This window comes from Pagrus pagrus (assembly GCF_965226575.1).
Source record: "Pagrus pagrus genome assembly, chromosome: 8".
NCBI lineage: Eukaryota > Metazoa > Chordata > Actinopteri > Spariformes > Sparidae > Pagrus > Pagrus pagrus.
In genome coordinates this window covers 6,039,237-6,052,413 of record NC_140192.1, presented here as the reverse complement: position 1 = coordinate 6,052,413, position 13,177 = coordinate 6,039,237, and the positions used below count along the sequence as shown (strand labels likewise).

At 40.2% G+C, this 13,177-nt stretch overlaps 1 protein-coding gene across 4 annotated transcripts in view; it reads right to left on the bottom strand.

Moving 5' to 3' along the window:
• Nucleotides 1-328: 328 nt before the first annotated feature.
• Nucleotides 329-13,177, bottom strand: part of unc5ca (unc-5 netrin receptor Ca) — a 230,723-nt gene continuing 217,874 nt past the window's right edge. For 3 of the 4 annotated variants that reach the window (XM_084359379.1, XM_084359380.1, XM_084359381.1), the window contains 4 exons: nucleotides 11,021-11,170; nucleotides 9,651-9,815; nucleotides 7,110-7,288; nucleotides 329-4,174 (listed from right to left, as the gene is read on the bottom strand). In XM_084359379.1, the coding sequence (XP_084215505.1) occupies nucleotides 4,012-4,174; nucleotides 7,110-7,288; nucleotides 9,651-9,815; nucleotides 11,021-11,170 (657 nt within the window). In that variant the 3' untranslated portion in view covers nucleotides 329-4,011. The remainder of the gene's footprint in view (nucleotides 4,175-7,109; nucleotides 7,289-9,650; nucleotides 9,816-11,020; nucleotides 11,171-13,177) is intronic. The other variant, XR_014623084.1, reaches the window with a different exon arrangement.

Here is a 13,177-nt window from a genome sequence, read left to right as displayed (position 1 = left end):
AAAAAGAAGCAAGCAGCATGCCTCATTACAACCCACCGGTGCTGCTGAGCACACAGCATGTTAAACAGTGACACCACAAGCATTTTCTGTTTCAATTTCATCCCCTTCAGAGTACTTTATCCAACTACTTATTGAGGGTGGAACCTGTAAATATGAATTTCACAGAAAGAAAAGGTAGAAAATCAAAGTACTGCAAAACAAATGTATATATTCATGGTGTACAAATTGCATTTCTGACCATCCCCCCCAAAAGTACAAGCTGTAACAGTGTAAAACCATTTTCTGAAACACTTCTGCAGAAATAAGGCACCATACGCACACATTGTCAGCGTTGCTTATAAATATAATTTATTAATTGTCTTAAAAATTCTTTCTTACACTTTGTACAGAAAACAATTAGAGGAGATAGAGAGGCGAGCATTCAGCAAGATTGAGCAAGATTCATGAAGCGTGCCAGAATTAGCTAAAATGGACCAACACTTCCCCGCACTAATCAAATCAAATCACCCCTGATAGTAAAATAAAAAATGCACTTACAAGCACAGCTCTAGTTATAGACTTCTATCATGATAACCAATGCCAAGTTTGCATAGTAGACACTGCTTTTACAAAAAAGGAAAGAAACTTAAATAAAATTGAAAAAAACTCGGAACATACAAACTAGTATCTAACTGTACTGCTCTTTTTTATATTCTCAAATTTTGCCAAATATAGCTGACAGTACACAACTGTACATACTGTGGATAGAAAATATTTTTACATACTTTGATATCTTAACACTACTTTCTTCATTTTTCACATCATGAAGGATCACCTCCCAGAGGCCTGCGTTTGCTCTCCTCGTATGAAAACTCCCTTTTTTTTTTTTCAGTCTACTCTACTAACAAACTGTCCGTCCTGCTGGTAAACTGTAGACTCAGATCATGGCAAGGATGAAGTTTTGGGGGCAAAAGCTACACGTCGACTGGTAACTTTTTTATTCCTTGACCGATTGTTTCCTTGCAACTTAAAAGTTTGATCTGGCAATTCTGCGTTTGAGTCGATAAGAAGATGTTGATGATCACGTATGAAAGAGACAGTCATGACCTTTGGGTTCGTATTTTGTTCTGAAACAAACTGAAATTGATGACTTGATGTTTTTAGGCTTTTATCCTCAATTTTTTTTAACACAACGCTTCCCTTTGATTTCCTCACATCTGACATCAGCAGTTACAAATGTTTAAACGTACAAAACATCCACTCCGTCATTAAAACCGTTTGCTTTCAATAAGGCCGTCCAAAAATTAAAACACAACATCATCCGGAGGCGTCCGCATCCACTACGTCTGGTTTTACATCAATACAAGAGTTCAGATTTTTAACTGGCATATTTCTGACCGACTGAACAAAGACGGGAAAATCAATGTGGAAAAATCGATGTGGAAAAAAATCAATGTCTCAAGGTTTTCTCCTGTGTGGACAACCACGAGATGAAATCTGTCATGAAGAGGTAAAAATCTGACCTTTTGTACTGTTGTTTACGCAGCCTGTGTTTGTCAGCCCACTACAGTATCCTCCTCAGTATCTCCTCTACATAACTGAAGTTTCATATGGCGTCTCTCCATAGTTCAGAGCAGAAATATCTCCAGTTTTTTTGAATATTTTACATGTATTTTTCCTTTGAAGTGAATATTCCTCGTTCTTTACAAGGTGAACAGAGTTCTTGTACCCGGGGGGGGGCATCCGATTCAAAAAGCCACTAAAAATAAGGCTGTTTGTCTCCCTCAAAGTCGGCTCGTTGCACCTTTTTTTCCCACCAGACACTGTTGACCTGAGTCAATGCATACATTTAAAAAGCCAGCCTCGCTTCACAATGTTGTTTTTTGCAATACACAAAATATATTACACTTCATTTTACATGAGCCCCCTTCACTTCACTCGGCGTCTCGATTTTTAGCTCTAAATCGCAGCGTTTTTCAACAAATACACCGTGAGTTGGAATGTTAGTTGCAGACAGAACATTGTTTGAAAATAAAAAGGGCAACTAACTGATATGTTACAGATTTTATCCCACACCCTAAAAAAAAAAACACATTAAAAATGGCAACTAAATAAAATAATGTTACTGTAAATAACACAAGAATGACCACTGAACAAAAAGTATTATGCTAATATAAGGTCATTAGAATGAACATGATAATCATGTATTTACATGTTTCAGACGATCAAATAAAAAACAAAAAAAAACGTAAATGCTGTTATTCTTCAGAAGCCACTGGATGGCGCTAGTGACCAGCAGAGTCATGGTGGTGATCACAAATGAAATCACATGTGGCCTGACGGCAGATAACACAACTGACATCCTGTGATGATGGGACACAGAACATATGAAAGAAATACATATATATATACTATATATGTAGGCTATATATATCTTAGTAAATGAAAATATGGTTGATAAAATCTGTATATCGGGTACATTGAGCGGTAATGAATGATATCAGCTGTATTTAATTCACTATCACATAATACTATGATACTCTGTATATTACTGTATTAAAAAAACCACTTCTCTTCTTCCCTTTTTGCTTCCTCTCTGAGTTGGACCCTGTCCAGAAACAAGCCCCGACAGTCGCTCTATCAAGAGAGACTCCTGGATCTGAGGTTGTGGTTAACCAAATGTAGTAGCCATAGCTGTAGTTCCTCCACCCTGCATCACCAAACAGCTCCTCTCTGTGCAGGAACAGAGCAGCAGCATTACGGCAGATCGCCTGATTTTTAGTTTGAGGTGCGTTTGTGGCTTGAGGATCGTCGTTTAAACGCTTCAAGCTTGTGGCAAACGTTTTTCCTGGACAGAAATGTATAGAATTGTAAAAATGAGTGAATGCTGAGTATACTGTGAATGTGAACGAATGGCCGACAGTCTGCATCTCTGCCTCGTTTATCTGTTTATCATAAGTGCAATCTTAAATATACCTCAAAACAGACAATTTCACAAGTCTGTCACACCTTTACCCTGCTAAAAAATGGAAAAAACATAAAATATGTTTTTTTTTACTTGCATCCATCTGGAGTGAAATCATCTTTGGACTGGCTTCTTTAAAAAAATTAGAGGCACAAGTTAAAGTTCAGCCGCCTTTGACTTAGTGCGTCCAGACTTGACTCAGGTTAGGGGATTTAAAAAAAAAAAATCACTTATGACTTTATCTCGGGCTTGTTTCTGGTCAGGACCCTTGATTGACACAAGTTCTGTTAGCAGGAAAATGATCCACACATATGGACAGCGGAGTACATAGAGCGTTCCCTAGGAAACGATAAAAAGACAACAAACTGTACTGGCACACACGTACAGCCAAGGCTCGCAAGAGAAGAGCGGGATCCTTACCTTCCTCCCTCTCATTATCTGCTTTCCATCCTCGTCTTACAGATGATCACCTGCAGCTTCTTCCATCATTTAACGTTTACGTCCTCCCCTCCCCTTTCGTAATCAGTTTAGCTTCTCTCTGTGTTTACTCTCGTCTCGCTGAAGAGTCTCGTCTCTTACTCGCTCTCTCTTCATCCTCACTCCACCTTCTCCCACTCCTTTGTAATCAGTTTAGCCTCTCTCCCTTTATGATTCTGTTCCATTCCTATAGAGGTTTTCAAGGTCAGCCATCTTTCTTTCTCTCTGCTTCTCTTTGTTCTGTATAAAGCAACAGCGAGAGAACAACTAGTGTTACACTAGACAACGTCTTTTGTTTTTGTTTTTTTTTCTTTTTAGGCGTGTGTTTATGTTGGATCCTGATAGACTCTGTTTGTGTTTTTAGGTTGGGTTATCTCTCCTTTCGGTCACAAACAACACTGCAACATTGCTCAAATAAACACACAAAGATACACACACAGTTCCAGCACCAGCTCGAGCTTCCCGTCTGTCACCATGTTGGCGTGATTACCCTGGTATTTAACCGGTGCGTCGTTGCCGTCGCTGCAGTATCAACTGTAGAGGATTCACATGTGATCGTCTGCCATTGTCAGTGTAGCCACGTTGCTTCGTCAGTGTTCCTTTGTCATGGAGGCGAAGTTACTGTCGTTGCGACCCATCTCTTCCAGCACGGCGGCCAGTTCATTTAGGTCTCCGTCGGGGAAGTGCTGGGCCTCCCAGAGATCCAGGATCACACCGGTCGGACTGGACTTGGTGGCGAAGTAGTTCAGGTACCTTGAAAATGATGAGAGACAGAGAGTGTAAGATTATTATTTTACATCAGATATGAAATACTTCATGTATTTTTGTCTGTCATTGTTGTGGGATGATGTGTGTGAGGTGTAGTGTCAATTTTCTCTGTGATATACGGTACTGTATACTGGCACTACCCCCTGCAACAATAACATCTAACTAACTTTAAGCTACAATATCCAGTCCTCAGGTCTCATATCCAAACTGGAAATTTCTTCATAATCTTGGAGGCATATTACCTGCAGCTAACTACTGGTAACTGTAGCTGCTGTTTGCAAGTTAGCTCAGTTAGCTGTGCGACTAGTGGTCCCTTAAGTAAAGGCACATGTATGCTGACAATGTCCAGTTGATTATCAGGCATAAATGTTGACGGGTGTGCAAATCAAATATACAAGGCTGGAGGGAAGATAGTTGATGTAATACATCAGACACACGTGGCATAATGTCAAAAAGGTCATCATTTTGATGATATCAGAAGGTTTTTAACTGAAATTCTTACATATTGCACCTTTGACAGCCTATTTGGAAAGTTTGATTTAAACTCAAGCAATGAGAACATCCCCGTGAAAAAAACGTTTTAAAATTGGAAGGAAAGAAATTGCTCTTCTAATGTTTAACAGTAGTGTCTGAAAAATATTCTGAACAGAATGAGAAGTTTCTACTTTCCAATATTGCACTGCAACGTTAAGAAATGATCCCCTTTTATTTATTACCGATACCTAAATGTAACAAACTTTTATCTGGAAGGATCTCTCTCAGTATGAAAGCCTGACATACAGGATGAAACTACCTATAAAGACTCATCGACAATTAAGTCTTGAATGCCACCTTATATTAAATTTTATGAGTGATAGGACAAAATTAAACGAGGCAGGTGAATCCTTTGAGAATATCTGCCTGTACGTATCCCCTTCTAAATACATAAGGAATATAAACGCTGCGTTACAGCCAAAAAATGTGCCGACACGTCCACAGGGAGACGAGTTTTGATAGTTCTTAAGCTGTTGAGAGTCAAGTGCACGATGGTTGCAGAAGAAAAGTCTGACGCTGAGCCATCTGTGATAAAGATCCCAACGCTGCTTCAGTGGAAAAGCCATCAGATTTGAGTCTCATGGGGATAAAAATGAGACTTTCTGTTCCTCTGCAAATCCTCCAATTGTACTGTTGGCACACTGTGGTACTGTTTAAACACGACCAGAGACGTGAACGTAACTCTTCTCATCCTTTATGTCTGTCTCTACTCCTACTCCTTCTCCCCTTTTTCATATTTTGGTCTCACTTCAATCATCTAATAAACTATTTTCATTATTTTCTTCCTCACTCGCTGCCTCAGCCTCCATCTGTCTGCAGCGTGCGATAAGGGGTATCCTGCTGTTTCCTGAACTCAAAATCCGAGATGTACCTTTGTTTTTGTCCCAGTACAAGATATCAAAACATTAACAAGAACATTTGTGTACAGTGTGCACAGCTCAGGTCTCACTGTTTATATATACACACACAAGTATAAAATTTGGATGAGGAGAGACGGCGGTGACGGCAAAGCATGAGTCAGACTTTGAAGTCAAACAGACATGACGTGGCTGTTTCAGGAGCAGAGAGGATAAAAGGATGCATTTCCTTGTTGGACCATTTTATCACGCTTCTTTTTTGAAGAGTGGCTTTTAGTGGAAATGTGGAAGCAAACAACAGTTTGGCTAGCTGTCCATTTTTCACCCACAGCCTGGGAATATTTGGTGCCCGCATTAACAAACTACATCATGAGCAGACTGCCTGTCGGGACAACTAGGTGCACTTGTGCCCAATTATCCTCTCAGTATCTGCTTTTGCTACGGTAGCTGCTGGCGTATGAACCTCCGGACTGAATCATTGAGTCACACATCTGGGGATAGAGATAGTAAGGATGCTACCTGTGAGTCAGATGCAAATAGACAAATCACATCTTTACTATTTTGGTGCATGGGAGTCCAACAGTGCGGCATTTTTCTGAAGCTCCACAGGGATGCCGGCTCAAAATAATGAAATGTGTTGGAAATTGAGGGACCAGAGTCCTTGTGCACATTAAATTACAGGATGGATGTAAGACTAGCAGTCACATACAGCAAACACAGGTAGTTATATGCACATAGTTATAGGCAGAACAGCAGGTATGTTCTTATTAAGTAAGTATTCTTTTCATGTCTTAAAATAATGACCAGTTATTTGACCTATAACCCTAAAAATGCAGGTACTGTCTTTGTATTATCTGAAAAAGATATGTAGGTACCGTAAGTGCCGTAACTAACTTCAGTTCTTATTACATCATATCTGTATTTAATTGCAAAAAATTGAAATAGATGTGTGTACAGTGTGTAGAAATTGGCATTTTGTGCGATTTGGCGCCCCCTACAGTTCCTGAGTGCAACACCACTGTTGTAAATACAAATCCCAGGTCTATAACAATCTGTCAGACGTAATGTAGGTGCTGACTACAGACAAAGTCATTATGTCATCACAATGTTATGTGTTGAAAGTATGTATGTTGAAGTAAACGTGTAAGTAACGCTGTGATCCTGAAGTTACATAGAGCAGAAACAAGTGATGCTTTTTCTCTAATAAAGAGAAAGATTGAACTTTAGACATTTTGTTACGAGACGAAACAGATAGTGGAAGTTCAATTTCAGTCTGAACTCAATTTTGGCCCAAATCTTAGTCACTGTTGTTTGTTGCTCTGTAGGACAGAATATAGATTGTGGACTGCACCATCTGATTTAATCTGTGAGGTTGCATCTGCTATTCATCTGTGAGGTGAGACATGCCACCGTGATGAGCTGCTGTCCCATTAAATAAGAGTGATTTCTCTGACTTAAACAAGAAATAAAACGCCTCAGGGAAGCATACAGGAAACAAAGGATTTTCTAAAAATGTGCACGTGCGTCACCTGTCAAGGTTGAGTTTGTGGGCCAGCATCCTCCAGTCGTTGCCTCTGGTCTGTGGTGCATCTAGGCTGCCGCACAGCTTCTGTCTGATGGATAGAGGAATGCGGAAGGCGTTGGGCCCCACTAAGGTTGTGATATTACTGGCAGGGTCCATCAGGGACGTGTCTATGCACTGGACCTCCTGGAAAAGACAGAAAGAAACTTGTCACCTTTTATTTTAGAGAAACGGGCAGCAGAAGCAGATAAACTGGGAAGAAACAAAGGAAAAATGCTAAAAAGCTTAAAAGTAAAATGTGGATCATAATGCGCAGCCATATGGCAGCACTGGCAAAGTTATAGCCATCATTTTTTTTTATCCTAAATGCGTCAATATCTTCTCCTTCTGCTAAAGACTCATCTCTCTGCTGCTTGCCTTCAATGTGACCAATTACAGATGCGTCCTCCTAATTAATACAAGAGTGAAACAAACACAAAGATCTGCTTCCAGTCACTCACTCTCGCTCCTCTCTGCTGTAGATCTCTGTCTGTTTCTGAACCTTCATCCCATTAATCTGCCACTCCTGGGCTGAAAGGAGGCAGCGGTCTAATGAATGTGGCATAGCAGAGGGAAACAACAACTGCCACTGTTGATGTGAATGATCACTATTTACTGCGTCTACTTAGCCCCAATTTACAGCAGAGAGCTCTGTGCTGCTGGAGACTGAATGATTGATGCAAAGGGACATCTTTGTTTCTCTGTTGAAATAATAAATGCTTTAAATCTGCTTTACTTTCCATTGTTCAGACGCTGCCGTCTGGTTGACGCTCCGCAGCATTTTGTTTAATGCATACACAAAGAGTATCGCTTTAGCTGCTCAGCTCTAATTACGACACGTGCCAAACATCCGATGTGATCACAGTAATTATTTTGTGCGGCTAGGTGCGGCCTATTCAAATGGATTACAACTGATCACTTGAAGAAAATCCTTTAATGCCGGACTAAACCTAAAACTATCAGACAGAAGTGATAGTTTTTATTGTTTGCTGGCTGCTTGTGTTGTTTTAATTTGTCTGAAGGCTTCTCAAAGTAAGTACAGAAATGCAGGATATGACATTTCTATTGTGCTTTCTTTCAGTGTGTGAGTTTGCAACTTGTTATGAGTGAGAATTAAGTTGTCTGACCCCGTTAGAGACACGAGAGAAGCTGCACCTACTAATCACAGTTATGGCTATGAGTGAGAATAAAGTTGTCTGACCCCATTAGAGACATGAGAGAAGCTGCACCTACTAATCACAGTTATGGCTATAATCGAATTAAGTGCTCGCTGCTTCTTGTGTCGAGGTCAAACGTCTTAAAGTTTAATTGTTACCACTATAATAATAATTACTTTATTGCTTTATAATAACTTTTTAAAATCATTTAAGAGGTCATATAATGCTTTTTGTGTTTTTGCATTTCATTTATTGTGTTATGTTGCATTTATGTGCATGTAAGTGGTCTGCTGAGTGAAAAAGCCAAAGGGAGTAACCGTCTCCCGCAGAGAACACTGCTCCTGCACTGCCTGAAACGCCTGGTTTGGAGTTGAGCCTTTACCTCCGTAGCTTATATATTTATTATAAAATATATATACTCCAGTCAGTCAGCAGACATGCAGTTGCTGAGTAACAACAACTCCCATGATCCCTCGCTACTTCACAACGCGATTTTGATTTAGAGACACCTAGCAGCAGAAATGATGTACTATGCATTTAAGGAATCCTAATGTATGTACAGCTTTTTAAATTCAAATATGAATATCAGTAGATGTGGAGAAAGATAACTATCCTTTAATTACTTTAGTGTGAACATTTTCTGTGCATTACGATCCGGATTGTATCAGTTCAACTGTCTCACTTACGAGCACTCGACAGACTTGTGCTCAGCTACAGACCTTGGTTGTTACTCTCAGTTTGCTCATCGAGCAGTGCTAGAGGAGTGAAAAACATACAGTGCTTGTCACCCTCCCTGTTGCTTCAACTGTTCCTCTGTATGCAGTAGGAAAAAAATGTGTCCCTCTCTGTCAACTTATCTGGTTAAACAAGGGTTAAAAAATTCTAAAGTGCAATGCTTTCACCCATGAACCATGGGAGAATTCAAAGCAGTGACATTCCCAAAGAAGTGTCTGACCTTCGACCAAAACTGTTCGCACACCCTCGCACACATTCGGTGACTTTGTGGTTACATTTCTAGAAAAATCAAAGACGAGTTATTCCTCCCGTGTTATGTGACCTCTAGCCTCAGTATGAATGATTGAACAGAGTCGCAGAACCATAGCAGGAACCCTCACTGTCTCGACAGAAAGAAAAAAAATAAAACTTGGTGACTTTAGGACCTTTAGTCTGGGGATGTAGAAGTTAGTAGAAGGATCCCCTCCCTCTCTCTGTGACTGTGTTCATCTTTCGAATTGTTTTATCCCTTCCCTGGCTCAGCACGACTTCAAGTTGTCTGTTGCAGTTTTATCATCTTGTAACAAATAAACAGCGTGTCAGTTTTGCTGCGGGCATGTGGATTTCTGCAGACTTGCCTCCTCCAGTGTGTTGCTGAGCTGAAAGATCTGTCCTTCTCCTTCCACCTGCCGCACACACAGCTTGCAGCTGATCTCTGTGGTGGCTGGGCTCAGTCTCTCCAGGGTGAAGGTGCAGTGAAGAGTTCTCTGACTGCCACTCCACACCTGGTAGAATGGGATCTCCTGGAGGAAGCAAGAATAATATTCATGTTTTCAGACGAGGTAAGCTGAGAGGGTCAAAGAATTGTCCAACTGTGGCGATGGTTGTGATAAAATATGAATGGCTGCACCCTTTCGAACACTGTGAATGGGTTGCTAATCTCATGCTTAATGTTTGTGAACAAGTGAAAATGTCGAAAGGCTGCAAGTTTAGAGGGCTGTCACACTTTTCGCTTCTCCAGAGAGATGTTGTAAATGGAAAGCAGGAGACACCGACTGACGCTGGCTAGCTTGTCACGCAGTCGTTAGCAAACAAAGACGGTTGAAAATACATTATAAGTTACTCATGTTTTAACTTTAACAGTGTTAATATGTAAGAACTGGACACCTGTTGAATTGATGCCCCAAACAAAGAGCATCACCAGAGTAGCTGCTAACTGCTGCTAACTGTATTATGTTTATACATTCATGATTGTAGCTTCTCTTAGCTTGTTAGCTCAGGTAGCAGACAACCAGAGGAGTCTTGCAGTTTACACCGCTACCACAGGGATGCTAGGAGCTGGTTAGCATGCTAACATGCATAGATCTCCACAACAATGATACTTTTAGTTAGTTTAGATTTATACTAAAATTATTACATATTGCACCTTTAAAGCAACAAAATGTAACTTCCTGGAGAAAGATAGCTGATTGTTGAGTCTCATCCCCTGGTCGTAAAGTGATGGGGTTGTGTTCATGGCACACTTTAAAATATGGGAAACCGTGATAATATATTAAATTACAAAAGCTACGGGGAGTCTAACTAAACATTAGCATAATAAAGTCATATACAGACACACCCTGCTGTGCTGTTACATGCTGCTCCTGTATATATTTGTCTTGTGTGTCCTCTTCATTCACAATAATCAACCGACAACTTATATCGTGTATGCAGCTCTTAAATGCATATCACTGTCCTTTTTCTGCTTCTCTCTGCTGGCTGTGAAAGCTTGATAGGTGCAGCGACAGTAACCACGGAGGGGGTGCGAGACTTAGCGAAGGGAAAATATTTACTCTGAACCAAAGCTTAACACACAAAACAACAGCCGACACTGAGCCATGCTGCAAAAAAGTACACTCACACAAAGCCTTACTGTGTTTTATCTACATTTTGGTTAAATAGAAGTAGTCTTATATCATAATGTATCATTTATATATGCATATGTGCAGTGTGTGTATATCCCTCTCACCTGGTACTTTGCGATGAGTTTGCTCTTCCACAGTGTGTGTGGCACGTCGTGGATTGACAGTCTCAGATTGTGTGTGCTGTCTTTAAAGTTCAGAGTCTTTGGTTCATCCAGAAGCTTCCCTCCCATCTGGGTCTCCATCTGAAGAACCTCCTACACAAAACCCCACAAAACAAAACAAAACAAAACAGACAATAACTACTTAAAACTTCCTTCCTGAGTTTTCTTATTACTTCATCTCGCTCACTGAACCATTTACTTTTCACACAGCATCAGGGATTGAAGAAAGCCTTTAATTTATCTTGCATTATTAGTGCAGACAATGCTGTCTTGGCTCCTGCCTTGATGTACACGGCTCAATGAAAGGCTTGAAACACATGAAAGATATCATCACAAATCTCAGTGGCTGTATTCCCTGGATTTGAGCAAAGCTCGGTTCTGCTAACTGCACTGAACTGAAGAGAGACATTAAGATGCTCAATAAAAACCTTGATTAATAATGCAGCAGCAGTCAAAGTACTGCTGTTGTGAGATGTGGGAAATGAAGCCTATCTTTAATGTTAGACAGTAAAACTAAATTACTTCTATTGACTTTAGAGGATGACCTCAATGCATCATATTACTTATGAAAATAATACACTGAGAAGTAAAGTGAGTTCTGATTATTTCAGATTGTGAAGCCCAGTTTTGTCTCTTTCATTAGCCCTTCTAGTTTTGCGAGCATGCCAGGACTACTTTTCCTTGTGCAATCTCTTAAGTTTAACTACCAACTCACTCAAACCGGATTTAGAAGCTGATGCACTGCACGTAATGTGAGTTTTTGTTTTGATTTAGCATTTTAAATTGCACAAAATTGGGCAGGGTTTCTGTTATCTGATAATAACTGTTTGTTTTAAACCCGGAAAATCAATCGTAAGCAGTAATCGCAAGCATTTCTGTCAAATTTTTAGTCGCAGTCACAGCTGGGGTTGTCACGACATGAGGCTAATGATGAAAATTGGGATATTTTTAAAATGAAATATTGCTATTGTGGTACAATACTGTGTAAATAATCTGGTGGTAATGCAGCTTAATCCTGGTTGCCACTTGCCACAACACAAAAACAGAAGAGGAAGAAGACACAGTAACTAGCCAGCTAGCTACTTCCTCATTGTGTGGTGATGGTTAGCAGGCAGAGTGAGACACTCTTCCTACAGCGCGGGTAAATATCACCATAATAGTGTTATCCTGTAGTGAAAATCTGATATTGTGGCAGCCCTAATTCACAGGTTGTCAAATATTGATGCTTTAGGTTGGTGATGCGTCCCCATGAATTCTTTATAAGCGCAATAAAACACAGATAATATTTTACTGTCATTTTTCCCACTTGAGCGGTACATTGAAATCCTCCAGGATACTCGGACCAGCACCAGTTTTTTGTGAAGTATCAATGATTCTGTCCACTTGACGTGTTTGTCCGTATTGTGAACCAAAGAAAGCAGCATATTCTTCTTTCCTGTGCTGCAGTTAATAATAATACACTGCACACACAGTCCAGTGGGGATTTTTGCTCATCCTTTTCGAATTGACTTCTGTATACCAACGAAGCCCACACCAGGAGAGAGCTGAGAAAGTATCTGTGCCCTACAGGCATGCACTGGCATGCATAACGCTAAACATACATATTGATAACATCAATGTATTTACAGGCTCTTGATCTAATAACATACAAAATGAGGAAATTAACACAGGCTCACACATACACTCGGTTATTTTTCTGAAGGAAGAATAAGTTATCAGTATGACTTCTGATTCCTCCTACAGCCTTTTCAAAATAATCAATTCCTCCTTCCCATCATCTTCCTACGCCGCAGCTCTACTGTAGATATACAGCAGAGACTTCCCCTTTGAAACGCCAACCGATCAATTATACTCCACAAAGTCTCCATCATTAAAAAGTCCACCTCTGAACTTTGTTTTCAAGCTACAATTGCTTGTTTGAAATGGTAAAAAACCGAGCGGCGCATTGATGCTGCGATGTGTGAGCGTGTGCGTGGCTGTGTGCCACACTGACACTTGACTTATCATTGCATGCATAAATTACCAATGTTAATCTCCCGTATCAGATGGTCCCTCCAGTGCTTTGAATTTGTTTAAATTCTAAAGCATCTCTATTTTGAC